Source organism: Falco biarmicus, chromosome 1, assembly GCF_023638135.1.
Source record: "Falco biarmicus isolate bFalBia1 chromosome 1, bFalBia1.pri, whole genome shotgun sequence".
Lineage (NCBI taxonomy): Eukaryota > Metazoa > Chordata > Aves > Falconiformes > Falconidae > Falco > Falco biarmicus.
In genome coordinates, this window is record NC_079288.1 from 49,685,694 (window position 1) to 49,707,741 (window position 22,048).

Consider the following 22,048-nt stretch of genomic DNA (forward strand, 5'->3'; position numbering starts at 1 on the left):
ACATACGAGTATGTACATATATACCAACACACAGACTTGTGTGTGTATAAGCAAATTTTCCCATTTTTCAAATACTCACTCAGCCCATATGCCAAAGCTTTGGTATTTCACCACGAAATAATTGCATGTCTGAAGGTGAATCAAAATTAATTTAGGTTCTCCTGTACTTAAGCTGCAGCCACACAAGCAAAGGGGAATATAGAATTGCCGATTTAGAGAAACCCACACCTAACTTTATCCCCTCAGAGACAATTCCAGGTTGCCACATGAACCTCTAAAACACAAAAACCCACAACAGCTGTGACTCCAGGCACTCAGAGAGGCACCAGCTATCTTAAATTTAAACATCTGTATCTACCTGCTCATCTAGATACCCTTTGTAATTGGTGAAGAGCAAGACAGATGTTCTAGGAGATACCTCATACTGAAGCAGAAAGATGAACTGCCTTTTATCAGTGCGATTTTCTTCACTGGTTATAAAGGAAGCTAAGCAGAGCCGCGAGGGGTGCACAGCCCAATAATTACTGCAATGTGCTGTGCAAAGGGAAGAGCGTAAGCAAGAAGCGAGCCAGCCTGCAACACCACCTGGCCCGCTCACTAGAAACACAGCCTCACACCCGACAAATAGAAGGCTTCAGCTCTATCTGTGGGGAGATAGAGGGGAATGTGGTGGTGGCCATGGAGGCAGAAATGAGCATTCATAGGGAGAAAGAAGCCTAAGGAAACAACCACCAATCAAACCACCAGTGATTTAATGCCTCTGTATTTCACCACCGTTGTACAAGGTGCCAGGATGATTCCTTCACAGGTGCCGAGTGAATGCCAGTCCATGCATGGTGGTATGGACCATGGTATAACTAGCCAGAACAACAGACTCGTGAACAGAAGTACATATTCGAGATACTGTCTTTTTGTGTGCTGTACAGAATGTTAGAATTTATTTTAATGTAAATCCTCAGGGGTTTTTTTTTCAGAATTTAATTTTAATTGCTGTGCTATGCATGATGGCACTGAAAATAAACTAAAGGAGAATAACAGACGCAGGGGAGTATTGAAGTACTTGGCTTTTATTTTCATTTCTAAATTACAATCGCATCATTAGCAACTAGCTGGGGATGTGGTAACAGGAGGAAAAAGTACAGAAATGCCCTACATACAGCTAAATGAATTTAGATAAGTATATGAAACCCAACATGGCTTTCAAATATCATAGTTATTGGCAGGGGTTGTGAAAGATCAGAGTATCAAATCATGGGAAAGCCTGAAGTGGGTTTTCACATTTAGTAAGATGACAATTATTTCTATACACAACAAAGCCAGTTCTCCTTAGGCAGAATAATAAGAAAGAAAAAACGCTTAGCATAAGCAAACATAGATCCTTTGGAAATATGCTGAAATGGGTACTGCTGACTTGCTTTACGACTTCAAGGCTCCTTTCAAGTTTTCCCAAAACATCTCCTGCCGATCTTCACCACGAGGCCACTCAAGGTAGGTCTTTGTGTTCATGATCTTGCGCAGCTTGCAGAACCTCCTGGGAATTGCTTTGCTCTGGATGGGCTCCAGGAGGACGAGAATCGCCGCATCGTTGTTCTCGTCAAAGAGGCGGAAGTGCGAGAAGTCCAGCTCGTATTTGCACCACTCGCTCTGCACAAAGTGCTCGGACAGCACAAAGAGCGTCTTGTGGCTCTTCTCGATGGAGTCAATGATGTTGTCCACAATCCACTTCCCGGGCACAAAGTCCCGCTTATGAAGGCAGAGCCGGAACGGGGGGCAGGCCTGCTCCAGCTCCCGCACCATGATGTTTTCCACCCAGTCGGAGTCATTCTCGCTGTAGGAGACAAAAGCGTCGTAGCAGATGTCCTTTGGCGGGGCTCGCTTGGGCTTCCGCTTGGCTTGGAGCCATGCCCAGGTCATTCGCAGGTACCAGACCGCGTGGTACTTGTAGCCCACAGCCACGAGCACGAGGATGACCAGGAAGACCACGGCGCAGATCAACGACACCACAAGGGACCTGTGGCACTCCATCAGGGAGAGGTGCACAGCTCCAACCTGTGCCCCTCTCACCGCCAGCGGAGAGTCACAGATGTACTCATCCGGCCACCCCACCAGCACCTGGGCTATCTCGGCCTGGTGGTGGATGAAGGAGAGGAATTCACAGGAACAGATGAAGCTGTTGTCGCTGGCATCCAGCAGCTCCATTTTCTTGAAGGACACAAACTCTTCCTTGGACAAACCGTTGAGCTTGTTTCCTCTGACTGACATAACCACTATGTTTGGAATGGCCACGGCACCAGGCAAGGTCTTCAGCTGGTTTTTGGTGAGGTACAGCTCTTTGAGAAAAGGTAGTTGCAGTTCAAACCCCCTCAGATTGTTAGCGCTAACGTCCAGAACTTCCAGCGTTGGGGGAATGCAAGCGGTGACCTCAGATATTTGAGTGCTGGAGAGATTCAAATATTTCAGGTTTTCTGGCCATTCACATACGTCTGGCATCTCACCAAAATTATTTTGACTAATGTCAAGATTAATCAGTTTGGGTAGACGAGTTACAGAATTTGCAGTGTTTTTCAGAGATTTTAGAGAGTTTTCACTTAGATTTAAAGTTTGCAATGAGGGCCAAGCACCTTCACAGATTGTCTCTTTTAAACGATTATTTACAAGCAAATTGTCACTGAAGTCTAGATACAGAAGTGATGAAAAATGCTTTGCAAGTTTGCATGCTACCATGAAAACTCTGGAACTTGCAATGGTGAGTCTTTTTAGTTGGTTTATTTGTGACTCCATGCCTTCCAGGTCAAAAAACAAATGAAAATTCTGAATTACTATATTTTTTAATGATACAGTTTCAACAAAACTTTTCCCACTCCTTGCGATTTCTTTGATATCCCATTCTCCTTTCCCATCAAGCACACAATCAATTGCCTCTAACTCTACTAAAGATGTGATGTCCTTTAGTAATACTAGTATTCGGCTCATGTATTGATCTGTGAATGAAGCATCTCTAAATGTAAGTTTTTGTATCCTAAAAGGAAGCGTAGCATTCTGCACCAAGGTTTCTTTTTCAATCTCTAATCTAATGTCTCTCACTTCTAACCAAGCGACAGAGTGGAGAAGGTCCCTGATAATCGCTGAGAATACATTAGTATTTCTTATGTTTATGATCATGTGATTTATCTTCTTAAACGATTTCAAACTTCCTGGCTCGTACTGACTGAGGTTGCCACCATCAATCCACAGTTTGTCGAGAAGCGCAATGCCCTCAAAGTTCCCTTGCCTTATCGTGGAGAACCAGGGGTTGCCCAGGTGGAGAGAGCTCAGGTTTCTCAGGCTAGAGAAGGGGGAGCTTTCCCCCAGGTCTCTGTAGGAATTCCCTTGAAGGTGGAGGTGCTGGAGTGAAAAAAGCTGCCCAAACCACGCAGGGTACAAGTAAGCCAAGCTGTTATTTGACAAGTCCAAGAGCTCCAGCTTCCCGAGGGAGCGAAACGAGTCCGCATCTATGGAGCTGATGTTGTTGGACTGCAGCAGCAGGGCTCTCAGGTTCACAGCCTGCTGCAGGTCCTGGGACTGGATGTGCTTTATCCTGTTGTGGGCCAGGTTTAACACTGTGATTTTGCCCGTGAGCCCTGGGGGAATGAAGTCCAAGCCCCTGGCAGAGCAGTTGCAAACCTCAGTGGCACCGCATGAAGGACAAGCCTGCTTCAGCACTTGCTCTTCAGAGAGGTTTGCAGCGAAGATCATGTAGATAGCCCACACTTGCCAATTGTGTGTTGTTCTAGATTTGTATTTCATTTGGTTGAACATTTTGCTGTAGGAAACAGAAAGGAGAGAAGTTAGTGCCAATTTTTAGTTTCGAATAGCAACCAAAAACCGTTGAAAACCTATGTGATTTTATTAGGAATTTCAGGTTCAATTTTTTTTATTCTAAGAGTTATCCTGTAACATCAGTCTTCCTCTCATACTTCAGCTGCTCAGCCCTGCAAACGTGGTGTGCTACCTAGCTGTGGAGTACAGCCAGATCATGTCTCGACAGTCATAAAGGATCATTTTCAATGTCCTGCCTTTCCATATGCGCATTGGCTACAGCTCTCACCTCTAACGCCTCTCACATCACGCCTCCTCTCAGCCATGAAGCTACAGCTGGACGTCTCAGCCCTAAACAGGGGAAGATGGTTAGATCATCAATGATCTGGCTGAGGGGATGGAGCGCACCCTCAGCCAGTTTGCAGACGGCCCCCAGCTGGGTGGGAGTGTTGGTCGGCCTGAGGGCAGGAGGCTCTGCAGAGGGTCTGGGCAGGCTGCACCGATGGGCCGAGGCCACTGTACGAGGTTCCACCAGGCTCAGTGCCGGGCCCTGCCCTTGGGTCACAGCAACCCCCCGCAGCGCTCCAGGCTGGGGGAGAGCGGCTGGGCAGGGCCTGGGGGGAAAGGGCCTGGGGGTGCCGGCTGGCAGCCGGCTGGGCAGGAGCCAGCAGGGTGCCCAGGTGGCCAGGAAGGCCGGCAGTGTCCTGGCTGGTGTCTGAAACGGTGTGGCCAGCGGGGCAAGGGCAGTGACCGTCCCCCTGCGCTCGGCACTGGTGAGGCCGCACCTCAGGTACCGAGTTCAGGTTTGGGCCCCTCGCTGCAAGAGGGACAGGGAGGTGCTGGAGCGTGTCCAGGGACGGGCAGCGAGGCTGGTGGGGGGTCTGGAGCACAAGTCTTGTCAGGGGCGGCTGAGGGAACCGGGGTGTTCAGCCCGGAGAGGAGGAGGCTCAGGGGGACCTTATTGCTCCTACAGCTGCCTGAGAGGGGGTTGTAGGCAGGTGGGGGCCGGTCTCTTCTGCCAAGTAACAAGCGATATGATGAGAGGAAATGGCCTCAAGGGGAGGTTTAAATTGGATATCAGGAAAATATCTTCACTGAAAGGGTTTTCAAGCACTGGAACAGGCTGACCAGGGAACTGGCTGTGTCACCATCCCTGGGGGTATTTAAAGGATGTGTAGACATGGTGCTTAGGGACATGGTTTAGCGGTGAGGTTAACAGTTGATTCAATGTTCTTAAGGATCTTTTTCAACCGAAATGATTCTATGGTTCTATAGCTGTGCAATACTATGCTTCTGAATGCTCACAGCTTTGCAGCATCAGCCTGCCCATCTAGCACAGCTACCCCGCAGGCAGAAGCCTGAACAGACCGTGTCCCCCCTCTTAGCCCTTTGAGTGGGCTGTGGCTTCCAACACCGCAAACTTTCCTGGAAGAGATTTTGGGGTCCCCCGTATGGAGTCTCACCAGCCTCAGGGCTTCTAAAAAGCCCTGTGTAGGCTTCTGGCACACCCTTTTACACACTGTGTAAGCCATTTACGTTCTTTACTGGAAAGGTAGAACAAGCTGATATGCAATCAAACAAGTCTATCACTTTTTTTCTGTAAATCAACACTGGTAACTGATGGGAATTGGATGTTACTGCCACCCTATAAACAGTGGATATAATTAGAATAATACTGATTTTAATTTACAGAAAGGCTGTGTTTCCTGCCGCGGGTGCCAAAGAACATTTCACCAGTGGTTACACCAGAAAATAAGTCACTTGGTAAAAGCTCACAAGCTGCTGTAAACAGTTTCAGTACTGCAGATGAACAGTACCCTCAACTCCTGAACAAGCAGAGAGTAAACAACTTACCTTGTGTACTGCATCCTGTGTTTCAGCCTCCTCGCGTGCTGATCATGTACTCTGGGATCCAAGCAGTCACTTCATATCTGCAATTACAACAAAAGCTGGAAATCCTTTGGCAGGTCTGGTGCAATGACAGTCCTGGAGTGAGAAAACATTTCAGCCTGTACTCTTCAAACAAAACTTGACAGTTTCCCCATGTCCTCCAACTACTCAGCCAGTGAGGCACACCAGTCTGCACAGCTTTGCTTTAATGGCTGCTCCCCTAAGGAAACCATGGCTTCTGAAGAGTTCAGCACTGTCCGGCACACATGATGCTGCCCTTCAAACTCACATTTCAACCAGTTCTATCGCTGCTGCTGACTGAGGACACAAAAATGAGCATAGGTCATATTTGCACTTTCTTCGTTGCAAGATGAAATTCAGTGGCAGGTCTCTTCCTTTTTGTCAGTCGTCCATCACTGGAAAAGCTGATGCAACCATTTTGCACAAGTCATTCTTTCACAATCACTTCCTTCAGCATTAAGTGCAGAAATAGTTCCTATGGAGAACAGCATTCACCTCCCTGTATCTTTACTTTTGATACTTATTGTTTGGTATGCACTGGGGGGTTGTTAACTGTACTGAGCAACAGAACATCTCAGCACAGCCAAATTATTTTGTTGTGTAGGTTCTGTAAAGTGTTATCAATATATAGATTGATATATATATTATATTGATATAAATGCTGGAGTCAAATTGTTTAGTCAAAGAGAGTACTGGAAAACACTTAGCATCATTTCATTTCCTAGGACACTGCAGTCATATGTAATCAACAAATAGAAAATGCATAAGAATGGGATGATATGCTGTCTGAAAAAGATGACACAGATTGAAATAAAGTACCTCTCTGTAAACATCCAAGGCAATTTTGAGAGGGGAAGTTTGATGATATTTGTTTTAGCTTGACTGAATGGAAACACACAGTTGGTCAAATGGCCAAGCATGCTGCATGCGTGAAGGAGCAGGGAGTCTTCCTACCAGCTCTGAAAGGAAAACCCATGACATTCAAACCCCCAGCCTTCTTACTGCCGTTTCTTTTCTGTGCACAGAAATTGTGATCTGCTGCCCCCTTGCACCAAGAGGTACCTGCCTTACAGCAGACAGACAGACTGACTCCTGCCACCTGCCAAGTGTCAGAGGGCCCATGGTGGCATCTGCATCCTCAAGGGTGGTAAAGCCCAGGCAGAAGCCAGAGTGCATCTCATAGCAACTTTCAGTTCCACTGCGCTGAAATTAGCGTTGCACATTAGGTTAACAACTTGACGCTTTCCAAAAAAAAAGAATTGAAAGACTGAGATACCCTTGTATTTTCTGCCTGCTACAGAGAATAGATGATAAGCATAACCGCATTCTAAAACAGAGACAGAGCAGCTATGGGACACAGCAAGGGAGGGGAATAGTCTTTTTAGTGAAGGAATGTCATCAGCTTCCCCAAAGCTACCTCTTCCCTCTAGCACCTCTCTGCAGAAATCGTTATTTTTCTTCAACAGAGAAGACTTTCGATTTTCGAAATGTTTAAAAATGTTAATTCTGAGGTTGATGAAACTCATTCCTAGAAGTTTTTGTCATTAGAATTGAAACTCCTTAGTAAACTTAAATGTAGTTAAGAAGAGCTTTGGAGAAGAGTAGACCACATATGAAGCCACGTACTTCATTCAATGTGAAACGAGCACGCTTTTCTACCTGTTACAGCTTTACCACCATGCGTTTGTGGAAATTCAAGGTAGGCACCAGCTATTTTTTCAGAAGCACTGACTTTCTCCTAACATCCAGGCTCAGCCCGCTCTCATCATGTTTGTGAACTGGGCCAGGCTTCTGGTTTCCCTGAGAAAGGGAAGACCAGAGCAACCCTGCCCACCTTCCCATGCCGCAGCCCACAAACCAAGCTGTTCAGCAAGTTGCTTAAAAAGCCAAGAAATCAGAGTGGGACTTCTGCTGGTTTCCTTCAGTAGGGAAAAAAGTCAACAAGCAGCACAACTTCTCCTCTCTCATTTCAGGTCAATTTGTCAGGATTTATCAGGTTATCCAGAGTCAGGAAGGTCCGAGGATGCTCAAGATGGACAGAAATGCCCTCCACAAGCTGCCCCACACACAGAGGCAAGGTACCAGCCACCTGCCTCCCAGAGGATCAGCTTCCAAACTGAGCTCCAGCCTGGACTCAAAACAACATCTTTCGAAATCAAAGAGTCTAAAGTAGGAGAAAGCTGTTGTCTTTTAAGATGAGAATACCATTCATCTGCTTTTTCTCCAGAGTAGATTTCTCCAGCATGTTTAACACTGAACGAAGTTGCACCTTGTGGGTGCTTTCTCTACTCCTCCAACTTTAATCTATGACTATCCTTCCTCCTTTATAGTCTTTTAAAAAAGGTACATGCTTCCACTGGTGCCAGTACATTACTTTTTCCCAGCAGAAAGGTACAGATGTGCATCAAGCCTGTGCTTTTGTAACTGCAGATGTTCCAAGCAGAGATGCCACACAAGCCTTTGCTGGCAGATAGGGCTGAGACAGAGCTGGTCAGCACTTTTGAAGCTCTCTTCCTTTAGATGTTCCTGTTCGTCAGAGAGCAGCTCAAGAAGCACACGCTTTCTTCAGCCAACTCTTCCCCGACCCCCAGCTACAGCCCACTCAGCATCCCGGATTCCTGTGGCTCGGTGCTGGGTCCCTGCGTTGCCTCTGCTGGCAGAGGGACAGGCTCCTGCCACAGCCCTCCTCCATTAGTAAAACCCTACTGCTGACAGGCAGGGCAGCGACCAGCGATGGGCGACTGTATTAGATGGGTGTTGACCAAAACAGAATTAGAAACAGAGACAGGTGTATGTGGCACAGAACCCCACAAGGAGGGACTTGATCAAAAACCATGAACCATGTGGCAACACTGGTCCTTAGTCAGTCTGCCACCAGAGTTACAAGGGTTATTTCACCATTGTATTCCCACTGTCTCCTCTTTCTGCATCTGTGTGGTGTTACTCAGGGAACACAGCTTTAAGATCAGACCCCAGTTTTAGAGCCCTGCAGCCTCTTCCCCCCTGCCTGCCAGAGGCACCGACTTCTCCGTCTCTTGCAGCATCTGGGCATGTCGCACTCCTTAAAGCACTTCCCCTTCCCAGTCCCACACGAGAGGACTCGCAGCCTGTACACTCCCTTCCTCTGTTTCTTCCTCTATGTCAGCATCCACACTCAGCTGCTTTTTGCTTTTTTTGCTGAAAAAAGACAAGCGACCAGTGCAGAAGGGGCCCAGCCCAGGCGACACCCGCCCCCAGACCCCGGCCTCAAAGAAAAGGCAGAAGCAGTAGAAAAGGGAGGGAACTCACAAATCCATTTGTCAGTCTGGGACACGAACAGAAACGCTTTCCAAATCTTTGCAAGCAGGGCACAACTGCTTCCTGACACTTACCCTTGGTAACTGGGATGTGTTGGTGTGTCGGCTCGGCCGCAGTGGTGCCAGCCCAGCACTCTGCTCTTAAGCCCCCCTGGAAACAGATGGCAAGGAAAAATGGTCAGATCTGTGTTTGCAGTCTTTGGAGCAGGAGGTATAATACTTGTGTAATTGAAAGCAGAACGGCTTGGCATCCTTTCATGGTCCTGGAAGCAGAGCCTTGGCATGTACTGCTGGTGCCTGTGCTTTAATCTGACTTGCAGGGCTTCGGGTATTCATGTTCGAACTACAACAAAAAGAAACATTATAATGAAAAATAAACAATTTTAACTTTGTTGTGTTCTGTATCAGGCTTAACCTTCCAGCTGCTCAGTCCCCTGGTTAAATCTTCAGACTGAAAGTTCCAACGCAAAGGAGCAGATTCCCTTTATGTTCCTTCCGGACTGTCCTTGCCCTGCTGCTGTGGCAGAGGATGATGATGCTGTGTAAGAGGTTACTCATTCAACAGCCAGCCTCTGCCAAGGAACCAGGGCCGTGGGGTTTTTTTTGACCATCTCCTTTCAGGAAGCATTCAGTTGGAATAACATGACACTGATTTGCTACCTTAACAGGGAAGCAGCTGGCAGGGGAGTTTGCAGGCTAAGACATCGAAGCTTGTTCTAATAATATGGAAAGTTTTGTTTTTCTAGGACAGTTACATCAGCACGACTCGACAAAAGAAAAGACCTCATTGCTGCCAAAATAGTCCTGGTAGGGGCCAGGATGTGCACGGGGGAAAGGTCCGTCTGGAAATACATCTGGTGGAGCGTAACTTCCTCCGAGCACCACCCAGGGCTTCCTGCATCCCTGCGGAAGAGGTCCAGCTCCCAGAGAAGATGCAGGGATGGGAACCATGCATGGAGGCAGGTGCTCAGGACCCATAAAGAGTCTGCTCAGAGCAGCCTTGACTTCGGCTTTTCTTACAGGCTAGCTCGCCTGTACCAGCCCTTATACTTCCCCTACCCATAACCCTGGTTCTCCACAGGCACTCTGCAGCCTAATCAGGCTGCGGGACTCAGGAACCTGAAACACAAACGTCACAGCACTGGGACCTTGGAGGTCAGCCCAAACGTACCTCTCACCACCTGAGCAAACGGGCTCCCAGTTGACTGCTGCTGGGCATCCATCCGCTAAAACAGACATAATCTGGAAATCACATTTTCTTTTAATATATTTTCTGCTATTTTCATACTACTAATTGGTTCTACATTATCAACATACAAAGCTACTTCAGTTTTTTGGCTGTCTTCAGGAAATACCTCTGGGTAGCCTTCCAAAGTACCGCTCACCCAGTATTTTGAAGAACTTCTTTTCTTTGCTCTCCATCTATCACACTCTTGTTGTGTCCATCAGTTTGCTGTATGCCAAACTATATGACAGAGGTCATCTGTTATGCAGAGGTATTTGGAGACATAAGACATATTTCCAGTTTTTAAGAAAATGAGGTGCCATGCCTATTTCAAAACAAGGATTTTGCAGGTTTCCAGACAGAGCCACAACCACCCTGTGCTCTGGCCACCCAGAAGGCACCAAACCTGCCCATGCTGAGGCTGTGCCACCCCCCAGCATGTCCCCAGCCATCGGGACCGCTATAGGTGCCCCAGGGCTGGGGTTCTCAAGTACCCTACAAGGCACAGGCTGGACTACGGGGGCTCGGGAAGAGAGAGGAATGGGATCTCCAGTGCTCACTGTTGGACAGCTTCTGCTTCATTTCAGCTCACCAGGAGAGAAAATATCCTGTCACAGCCCACCAGGTGCAAGCCATCACTGGCAGGCTGTTGTGAGGAAGTTAGGGTTTAACATCCCGGCACTGGAATTTCCCGTAAGGAGGGAAAACTGCTTTGCTCATCTCCAAGGATAAGGTCCTTTGAGAGAGGCTGGGCAAAAGGACACGCGTGTTGGTGCACTTCATTGCGGGAAAGGTCCAGTAAACCTTGTCTTGCCTTGTTGAGAGAAATGCATGGATACATGTCTTGTGCCTAGGTCTAGCTAGTGCTAATACACTGAAATAAGGGGGTTGTTTTTTTCTGTTTATTTTTTTTTTCTTCTTTTTTTTTTTTTCTTTTTATGTAAGGGAAACATTCCTGGGAATGGGACCAAGTCATTGCAGAAGCAGCTAGAGTTTGCTTCCTGTATGGAGGTGGAAAACACTGTGCTGGGATGCAAAGATACATATTTAACTGCTTGTTACAAAAAAAATAATAAAAAAAATAATTGTGTTTAACAGTTGGGCAAGAATCTGAGCAGGAAATGAAGCAGATCATTATCATATGCCATAAAAATATCAAGATTTTTGTATTCATTCCACAAAAGACAACGCCAGGATATATTCTGCACAGGTAGTTCAGGCTTTGATTCAGCTTCTGCCTCTCTCTGTAGCTGTTGCCATGAAATATTTCAGACATGGCAGCGCATTTCAGAAAGAGAAACCAGTCCATTCCAAATCTTTTCAGTTATTCAAAGCATCAGAAGCTTTTTCTTCAGTGCAGGTAGTTCTCCTGATTTATCGCCTATCAAAACTCCATAGTTTTAAAAAATAGGAAAATTCTAATGACCTATTTTCTAGGGTTTTTTTTCACTAGAAAAATTACATGTTTCATGAGTTTCTTGCAGGGATTATTTCTATTGTGTTCTTTTGCAAGTGTATACTTTTTTTAAACCAACGTTTTAGAAGCTTGAATACAGCAGAGTTGTAAACACTCATGAAAAAATCATTTTTACTAAAAATGAAAATCCTGATCATACAACAATGTCAGTATTTGAAAAGTGTGTGTTGACTCCGACAGAGCCACCAAAACATCTTCAAATAATTAGATATTTCCAATATCTGACTATTCTCTGACTTTCCAGACTTGAACATGATTGAAAACAGGCATCCCAAGCTGATTTTCAAGTACACACACAGCTATTTTAATAATTCCTCCTAAATTATCCTCAGATTGCACTTCTTGCTCATCTGTAAGTTTTCTTCAGTGTAGCAGTACCAGCTTAGCATTGATGGATTCAGAACGGACTGTGTAAGTCTTCTGCCTGTGCTGCAAGATGCCTTTTTGTCTTTTTTGCAAAAGAAAGAAACGCCCCATACTAGGGGAGCAGCCCCCAAAACAAGGTGCTTCCTACTGCTGTGAAATACCCACGTTTACAGACTTCGAGTTGAATTCCTCTCTAACATCCAAACAAAGTTACCTGGATATGCCACGTAGAGCATGGCTGAGCCTCGGCAATGCAGGTATGACCAGGATGGTCTGGAGACGCCTGTGGCAAGCCCCACCACAGCTGACCATGCTCGCCCAGAGCAGTGTGTTTAGGCAACAGCTTCGATGGGAAATGATTTGCTTTCTTCAGGTTTTGTTTCAACCCAGCGGTTTCTGCCATGTCACGGTGTCCGTTTGAAGAAAGGGAGCAAAGGCTGGGCAGCAATGGCACTTGAGAGGGAATAGCTGTTTCTTAGCAATATCCCATTATTCCAATAATGATAGTCCAGAAACATTGCTGATGCTGTAGGCCTTTTAGCATGACTTAGGAACTCCAGCAGACACCAAAACCCTAGTGCAATAGGTGATTGCAAGCACAAGGCAACAGAAAACCCCCACTCTTCACTTGAAAGCAAGTAGGCGACTTACACAAAAATTGCAACAGGGAGTTGTACTAATGCTAAGAAGACTTTTGTAGAACTCTAATAAGTATAGGATGCATGGTAACTCATGCTTACACGAAGTTTGCTCTCCCGTTTGCAGATTTTGGGCAGAAGAGTTATCAAAGGAAGAAGAAACAAAGGAAATACCATAAACAAAAAAGCAGTAAAACCAACCAAATTTCATCTCAACAGCTGGAATTACAGGAAAAGAACAGATTGGTTCAGAGAGAACCATAGGGTAATAAAATTTGTCTGCCTCACGTCTGCTCTACTGTGGGGAAGATCGTCAAATTAGATGCACTCTCTTACCTTATATCAATTCAGGTGATATTCTTCCAATGCTGAACTCATCATGAGGTTTGCACCTGTGGGCACAAGATGATCTTTGTTTCTTTGGGTCTTAGCATCCAATCTTTAACAACTGTTAGCCAACAGACTGGCCACCTGGTTTGTTTTCAGCTTATAACTTACACAAGTGTCAGTATAAAGGTTCTTTTCTATTTATAGAAATTATGTTACATTTTCACTTCTTTCATGTGCTATTTTTATGACATCATTTTACATTAATTTCCTGTATGTTCCATGATTAATAGTTTGAATAAATTTCCTTTAAAATCAGCCTTTCTGAGTACTTTATTTCTCTGGGGCTGGTTCCTTGAACTCCTTGTTCCCATCTCACAGCTGGGACTAAAAGGTCAAGCAAAGCATACTGAGGTGCACAACCCCCTGTTGAGAGGACTCTCTCCGTCGGCTCTCTGGTGTCTCCGTGTTTCCATTTGACAATGTCCTCTCTGATGTTTGCGAAGCCTTCTGGTTGAATAGTATCTTACAGGGGTTGCTAACAAAAATGCAGTGAGCAATGGGAGAAGGGATGGATAAGGTAAAAGCTGGCTGGACTCTTCTCCCCCACTGTTCAAAGGGCTAAGTTTTTCCCTAAAATAAGTATTCCTCACACTTGTCATGATGAAACATAGCCTATGAGTGAGTATGACTTGTTCCCTGTTTCTGCAGGTGGAGAAATCCTGTCTCCAGGCTGGGAGGCCCCTTCTCTTTCATGGGGAACTCAGCAAGAAGCTGGCAAGCTGGTTAGCTGGACAAAAACACCCCTGTGAGCTCATACCTACTCACCAAGTAACAGGACAACATCGATACCACTGACTCACTCTGGGTAAGTCAAGCCTGCAACTGGATTAAGGGAGAAGGGAATATTTCCATCCGTTTTGGCTCCTCCTGCCAAAACAGCCTCCTGGCTGTGAAGGAACCACTTTGTGCTCTGCTCTGCCTTTTACTCCTGCTAGGAAGTCCCCAAAATACCCCCCTATCCCCTAGGAATGCCACCGATCATAAAATAATCCCTCCCCTTTAGCTTTCCCTAACTCGGCTGGCACAACACCGGCTGGACGCGCTGCCATAGCTAACAGGCAGGCACATGAACCCGTCTTCTTGCTGGAGAGCCTTTCCAGACCTGCCTGAGCTTTCTGCCCGTGGCTGTGTACAGGGGCAGGTTTGTCTCAGGGCGATTCCTCGCAAGCCTGTCCGCTGGGAACGGCAAGCCAGCGCCTCGTCTGAGAGGGCTACGGCGCTCAGAGGCCGGGGAGCAGCTTCGCCGTGCAGCCGGGTGGCTTTTTCCTTTGCAGCTTCGGGTGGTTTACTTTGGCCGGCTGGCTGTGGTAAACATGACACACCACTGAAACCAGGAAGTGCCTGGAAATAAATAAAGAAGTTACGGTTACTAACAGTTCTTCCTCGGGCCTCCCGAGAATTGGCCTTACACGGGCCAGATCCTACCATCCCAAGAGGAGGAAAAGCGGCGCAGGGAGCTGCCGGGGGCGCAGGACACCCCCAGCTGGGAGGCAGCCGGGACGGGGGGACATGCCGGGGGCCAGCAGGGCGCTGCCAGCCGTGGCTCTGCCTGCCTTGCCCATGCCTGGCTGCACAGGCGTCTGGAAATCGGGAGCAAGCTCCAGGCTCAGGGAGATGAGGCGCCCACCACCCTGCCTCGCGCCTCAGAGGCTTCCCTGTCCTGTTTCACCCTTACAGTTCTGCACTTACTGCTCCAGAGTTCAGCCAGGGGTTTTCCTGCCCCTCCGACCCTTGCTTTTCCCTATAATTTTTCAGCATGAAAGAGAACAACTTTGTAGATAAAGCCGTGCCTTTAACAGTGTATTTACTCTCTAATTAGATGGACCCCTACTGCATTTTAAAGAGGAAATCAGACGGCGAAGGCGCTGCGGTGCTGCAGGGCCGTCTGTCTGGGTAGGGGCTTGAATCCAGCCCTCCTTGCTCTGTTCCCCCTCCTCCAGGGCGGGAAGCCAGAAGACGGGACAGGCCAGAGACAGCGAGATCCCCCAGCTCCCCATCCCTACTGGTGGCCAAGCAGCTGAGAGCCAGGTCGCTGCAGGCGCACACGTGTAATGGATATTTGGTGGACAGCAGGACGAGACCGTCCCTGCGTGCAGAGACGCTGCCTTTGCCTGACTCTGGAATGCCATAATCTTCCATCTGAGAGGCTGCAGCAGGGGGAAGTCACCGAGACAAGCTGTCACAATTGCTCCTTTTCCTACGATAAGCACGATACATACAGAAATTCAGGGCAGATACCACATGATTGCTTTGGTCCCATGGCACAGGGGATTATTTTGGAGCCAAAGGACTCCCTAAACCTCTGTAAATGTTCCTACAACTGAGATACAGAAGAAAAGGAGGTGCTACTTTCTACTTTTCTGGATGTTTTCTGAAGGAGCCAGGTGATTAGGAACCGGACTAAGCCTTGCAGAAAAGGTAGGCGGGGAAGATATGAGCGAGAGCTTAACCCCAGGACACCAGCAGAGGTGGCTGGCACCAGCTGCACTGAGAAATCCTGAGCATCCTCAGATGCAGAGCCAGAAGCCCAACAGGAACGGTGGTATCTAAACGCCAGGGCCTCCAGGTATGAGGTACCAGCCGAATACGGGACACCTGAGAACAAAATGCTAAACACTTGCATGTCTAAAGGGGCCCCAGGATCCAAAAATTTGGTTAAGTCTCTTTCTTGGTTGTCCCTGACATAAGACTGCATTGCCTAATTCTTAAAGCATATTACAAATATCACTAAATGTGACTTGCTGACGATCTACCTACCAAAAGAAAGCTGACCTTCTTTCCTTCTTTCTTTATTGTAGGAGGCGCATTAAGGTCTAATGGGTAAGATGGAATTCAAAGAATGAATCCCTGCCATGATTTTTTTGCACCATTTTCAGAAGTGACATTGACCTCCAGCTTCTTGCATAGGCCTTCTGGAAGCTCGACTCCAGGCCATTTTGATGGGGAATGCAGAAGAAAGATATCATTACCAGATCCAGAGGTTTCTTAACTGTGCTCTATATTTCCATCTCCACCACCAAAACCAGGCATTTCAACCAAGCCAAGTAAAAGGCTGAACTCCTTAAAAACAAAAAACTACACACATAACAAACGAAAGAAACAGAATCCCATGTCCTGGGAAGCCAAGCTTCAGGAAGGTGGAAGGAGCTGAGCGTGATGGTGCACACAGCAGCATTCCCCTCTGGAAGCACGGGGTTCAGCTTACAGCGCAGAGCACCGAGGCGCAGGAGGGAGATGGACTTTCAACCAGTGTTCAGTGTTTGTGGAAAGCAGAAGCAGCTGTTTTGCAGGCGCACTAATAAAAGTTGGCATCTTGCATAAGAGCAACTTTTAGCTCAACTGTAACTCTAAAAAAGTCTGGACTCCCAAAGGTTTATCCCAGCTGGGGAAAAGTGGTCTCTCCTACACTCAGAATAAATTATACAACTGGAAAACAGTTTTCAGAATAAACTGTACCACTGGAGAAATCAGCAGTTTGAGCAGCTGGCACACAATTTTCCACCTGCTGCTGGGCAGTGCTGGAGCTCCGGTGGGTTTGGTCGTGTCAGGCATCATACGTACAACGTGTCCAGAGACCACATCGCAGCACAGAGCCAGCTCGTACCAGTCTAAGTCAGGCATGCTATGGTCCGTCTCCTCCCTGGCTTTTTCTGGGAGTTAAAGCAGATACCCACGAGTAAGCGGATTGATCTAAACATGAGGGAATGCTGACATACTCAGCCCCTTGAGGGGACCTGGGCAGCTCAGGGGCTTCCTACCTCTTCCTCTCATGAAACATTCCTCACCAGGCCCTCCCTCAGACCGCAGACTTGCAGGCTTCTCTTAATATCTGCAGTATGTTCGAGGGAGCGCTGCGTCCACAGTAGTAGTAATTTAAAAAAAAAAAAAAACAAAAAAAACCCCACCACCAAAAAAACACCAAACCAGAGCAGTCATTAGGCTTTATTCACTGCAGGAATACATGGGGGAATTCGAAATCGGCAAGTCACTCCCATTACTGTAAGGATATATTTGGTCTGTCATCTATTAAAACGCATGGCTGCATGTGCCTGGCAAGTGTTTCAAAGTTGTTCTTTTGATCTTTGCAAAGATAAAACTGTAATATTTTTGTAGGTATACGACAACATTAGTTACTGGACTAGTTAAAAACCACTTAACTTTTGAAACTGGTGCCATCTGTTTCCTATTTTTATTTATAGAACTCAATACTCAGTCTCTTGAAGACTTATCTAACTCTCACTGTAAGAAATATCAGTGATGCTTTGGCCAAGACAGCTGAACTCCTGCTTTACAAGTCTGCAGATGAGGCTGATCAACTGACACAGAACTACTCAGACAAGAGAAAACAAGAAGGACAGAAGGAAGGCCTTGTAGGAGCCTTTCGCTCATCCCTCAAGTCAGCTCTTCAGAAAGAAGAAGCCTCAATTAGGCTTCAGGCTCCTCTGTTATGGAAAATGGCATATGAGGTTCTTGCAAACAAACCTGAACCTGCAGCTCATCAAGCTTCAGTCATGTAAGTCACTCTGGAGGATGCTAACAGGCTTATGTTTCACTAAGGAAACTAATAAATAAGAGTTAATGAATACTTTATAGCTCACTTAATGATTCTGAAGCATTTCTTTAAACCGTTACTTGGTCCTCAACAAACTGTGTGACAAACTTTAGTCCTTAAACTGATAAATGATTAAAAACCTCTGAAGTGAACAAAAAGGTTCCTTTCTCAGTAACAAAGCCAAACCAACCCTTCACCGACCAGTGAATGTACAGGCCACCTATAAAAAACACAAAGATATTTCTCCTTAATGATCTTGTGAGCTGAGGGCTTCCAGAAGTTGCACATTGCTGTAGGGTATCAACCTGGGTCATGAGGTTCGGCTATTGCAAGAGAAACTCTTATTCTTGCCTGTGAACCTTGCTCAGAAAGCAGAAATACTTACAGGCAGGAAAAGCTTGTACCACCGTGAGCTCAGCCCGTGCAGGCTGCCCACCCCAGCACGTGTCCTAGCTTTCTGCTTGTCATCAGGAGTATCCCACCCTGTAAGCAGCAGATGACTCAGGCCAAGCCACGCAGAGCTGCGATGTTCAAGGCTGCAACCGAAAGCGTAAGCAGACCCTGCAAGCCAGGAGAGAGGGAGACCAGCTGCACTTGCTGTGACGTGGTGGTGGTGAAAGCAGTAGCAAAGTGCCAGGAGAAAATTGCTCAGCCGCATCTGTGCTCACTGGAGTGACAGTGTGGGAAAATTGGACAACTGAGCTTTGATTAAGCAGAAGATACCTACGGTCTGATTTCTTGCAGCCCTGGAAAGTGCGTTTCAGGCCAAGGACACAGAGCTGGGAAAAACTGGAATTGAGTACTCAAGGCCATTTGGTGAGTGCATGGACTGAAGGCCGTACTGCCAGTGGGGGCCTGAAGGCAGGCATGGTGTGTGCCTGATGTCCTTAGCTAACAGGAAGGGGTGGTAGGTGCCTAATTAAAAGCTAATAACCGAAGGAGGAACACAAGCTGTGATTGAGCAGAGGCTTTCATCAGCAGAAGTAAGGCTGGTACCTCCTCCGGTTAACAACTGCTTGCTGCCTGCAGACAGACCGATCGACCCGCAGGCAGCTCTGGAAAGAGCAGATCAACACAAAGCTGCCACCGAGCTCCAGAACCAGCTTAGGCCACAAACTGTGGGTTGCATGGCTCAAAAGCATGGGGGGGACCCCAGGGGGAAAGAGAGCTTTCTCTTTTTCTCTTTCCTGTTTTGTGGAAACAGGGTGGCAATGAGGTCATTTTCCATTCCCTCCCAAGGTCCACGCACCCCATCCTGGAGGTACGCACACTGTCGTGGGCCGGGCTGGAGGCAGGTAACCAGCCTGCGTGCGAGCCGCTGGAGGAAAGCCACCAAGGGGCTGCCTTTCTCGTGCAAGCACCATTGAGTAGAGAGCAGTAAGATCCCACCACCACACCACTGTCTCACAGGTCTGAGGCGAGCAGCGGGAAGGTTACGGTGTTTTCTGCTGTTTCTGCAAGGTTCCCTTATCAGTTTCAGCATCTGGTTTGCGCCCTTCAGCATTTCCTACGCCGCACTGCAAAACACCTTTCATCTAACAAGGCCGCAAATGGAGTGAAACATTTCTCTCCCTAAATCAGAACCAGCAATCGTAGCAGGTTCTCACAGGGTGTTGGTGGCCAAGCACGTCACCGCAGCACCTCAGCGCTGTGTGAGAAAGAGGTCCTTTCTAGTTCTGAGGCAGCCCCCACCACAGCACCCGCTGCCCCCAGCCTGCCTTCCACGTCGCCACCCCCCAGCGCCGGCGCGGGCCCAGCACGCAGCTTCCCGCACATCTGGGCTAACGAAGACGTGCGAAAGCCTCAGCTTCCCTTCACAAATTGTACATTCAATCGAAATTAAAACCAAACAAACGGCTCCCAGCGAACTGAGCGCTTTGCCAGCATGGCTGGAGGAAGGAGGTCTGGCAGAGCCTGTCCCCCCGCGGGTACGGCAACCGTACCCCAGAGTGTGGCAGGGGGGCTCGTAGGTATGGTCTGTCACCTCAAAATCACCACATGGGAGCTGGGTTTACTGGAGAGGATGGGGGCTTTTTGGTTGCTCATGGAGTTGACATGCTCCTTCCAAGAGATGTATACATACGTATGCAGAGTTGCAAGCCAAGCCTAGCTGCTAGTAGTTTAGCTGACAATGATTAAATAACTGGTTTATGCTAGATGAGAAGCTTGTCCACACCAGCTAGACAAGCTCATCTGGCACTGGTTCGTACTCTGGGGAGGCCCCTCATTCCAGGCCAGCATGGTCCCCGCTTGAGCAGGTTGCTGGCAGCCTCCGAGCAACAAAAACTCCAGAGGGATGCACGGGGCCGCAGGGGAACACCAAAGCACCGTCACCTCTGGACAAGGCTGCCAAAACTCCAAACAACCCCGGGGGCAGCTCCCACACGGAACCAGGGGAGCAACAAGGAACGGCCGCCCTTCAGAGCAACCTCGGAGTGAGCAAAGGCTGGAGAGGTTGTGCTGCTGCTGCTGTTGCTGTTGAAAGCAGCAAGAAATGAAATACAGCAGAGGTCACAGAAAAAACAAGCCACATGGTGTGCAACTCACAGTGACGAAGGAGGCATTTTTGTCAGACAGGCACGGACCGACAGCTTTTGCAGGAAAACCCGCTCCAGAGAGGGAGGGAGGAGCAGCAGCAATATTCAGCTTTCAGCAGCAGGGGAGCGCCTGTGTCCGTGCAACAGCGATGAGCTGCAGAGGCGGGTGGGAGCTCCCAGGACCTCAGCTGCAACACGGCCTTTTAGGGCTGGGACAATAAATTGTTGTGCTGTTGTCACTTGCCCGGGCTGTGGCAGAGCCCAGCTTGCCCACTGCCTCCCACCCCTCCGCATCCCCCGGCTCGCAGGGACAGGGTGCATCGCGGAGCCTCTGCTGGTACAGGACTGGGCAAGCGCCCCAACGCCAAGGGGCTCCTTCTCCAGCTGGGACACCTGCTCTGCCAGCCTCCCGCCTGCCAGGAAGGCAGGGTGAGCACTGCATTGCCACCAATAGAGAGGACAGCCGCAGCAGCCCCGGGGAGACAGTGAGCCCTCAGCCCACCCAAAGGCACTGCAGAGGAGGACGTGGCGAGCCCTGCGCTGAGCCATTTTCCCTCTAGAAGTGTACGGATGGACTGAACAATGGGATGGGGCAACCTAAGGCACAAGTAAAACGTGCCCATGGTGACAGGGAGGAGCTGCTGTGCACCTTTTCCACAAATTGCTGAAAGCAAGTAGGTGAGGAGGGTGGTGACTCAGTGACTAAGAAAAATAAACAAGTGTTCCCTGAGGCTGGCAGCGATGAAAGCCAACGCTGGAGGGCCATGCCCAACCTACTACCGCAAAGGCCAGCCAAGAGCTCACCTGGCAGGATGACGAACGTGGTGCTGGCTCTGCAGGAATCTCAGTGCTGCCAAGGCCGTGGCTTCCCGGGCGGCACTGGGGCTTCTCCTGAGCCCGAGAGAAGTTGGGCGCTGGAGCTGAAGGCACTGCCAGCCCCAGCGCAGGTGGGGAGCACCTCCCCGGCTTCCTCCCCTTCCGCCTCTCCAGCTGACTCAGATGGTTGACAGCTCTCTTTGATGATCTCATTTGCCCCCTGGCAATCAGATCTCGCAGCTGCCCTAAGAGCTTTCAGGCTCATTCCTGCAAGCGCAATAGCAAGCCGATTGCTGGTCATTGCTCCTTCGAGCGGCTGCAACAGTCCTGCACGCCCAGGTCCAGCTGCAGGAGCTGTAGGACAGACCCAGCAGTTGCCATCACGCTCCTGACATAGTCCTGAGAGCAACAACCGCGCTCCGACGGAGCCTGCCTTCGGGAGCCTGCCTCTGCCCACACGCCTCGAGCCTCCCAGGCAGCATCCAGCACCCGCAGCGCAGTCTGGGCAGCCCGTTACCCCAAGCAGTTTGCACCCAGCTCCCAGGCCAGACGGGTGGCTTCTCCCTGCAGAAGCAAGCTCAGCACCGCATCTGCCCCGCTCACCAAGAGACGGCCCCAGCAGAACGCTGCTCCCTCCTGTGGGGAAGCTGCTTGGGATGCTCCTCTTCCCTTGGCTCTCCAGCTTCCCGCGGTGAGGGGCTTGCTGCAGCCTGGTGAGGCTAGGGCAGCTGAACACCCCTGCACGGGGTGCTGCCTTTGCCCAAATGCTGTCTCTCATACGACCTATAAACCTTCACAAAATGTACCAGGAATATTCCCTGGCTCCAGGGTGGGAATACTGGACCAACCAGGCAGGCTTGGCCAAGATGCCCTCTGCAACTCAAGGACAGCGGTAGCCTGGTACCCCCAGCTCCCAATGCACACATAAGAAGGCACAAACCCGCTGGGCGCGGGGAGCAGGTGTAGCTGTTGTTTCTCCCATGTCTCTTACAGGGAAAACACTGAATGTCCCCAGTTCACGTAACATTTGCGCTGTGACAGA

At 48.6% G+C, this 22,048-nt stretch overlaps 1 protein-coding gene across 5 annotated transcripts; it reads right to left on the reverse strand.

Annotated features, from left to right (window-relative positions):
* Positions 1-1,049: 1,049 nt before the first annotated feature.
* Positions 1,050-21,308, reverse strand: LOC130149031 (toll-like receptor 2 type-1). Of its 5 annotated transcripts, none has more exons than XM_056340329.1 (6): positions 20,995-21,308; positions 14,204-14,442; positions 13,048-13,103; positions 9,081-9,348; positions 5,653-5,729; positions 1,050-3,802 (listed from the first exon to the last, which is right to left on the reverse strand). In XM_056340329.1, exons 5-6 carry the CDS (start codon positions 5,664-5,666, stop codon positions 1,417-1,419), a joined length of 2,400 nt encoding a protein of 799 aa, XP_056196304.1. In that variant the 5' UTR covers positions 5,667-5,729; positions 9,081-9,348; positions 13,048-13,103; positions 14,204-14,442; positions 20,995-21,308; the 3' UTR covers positions 1,050-1,416. The 5 variants fall into 5 exon arrangements, with proteins under 5 accessions (XP_056196304.1, XP_056194622.1, XP_056197967.1 ...); XM_056338647.1 differs by having other exon boundaries at positions 5,653-5,784; XM_056341992.1 differs by lacking the exons at positions 9,081-9,348; positions 13,048-13,103; positions 14,204-14,442; positions 20,995-21,308 and adding an exon at positions 4,088-4,149 and having other exon boundaries at positions 5,653-6,116.
* Between the last annotated feature and the right edge of the window lie 740 nt (positions 21,309-22,048).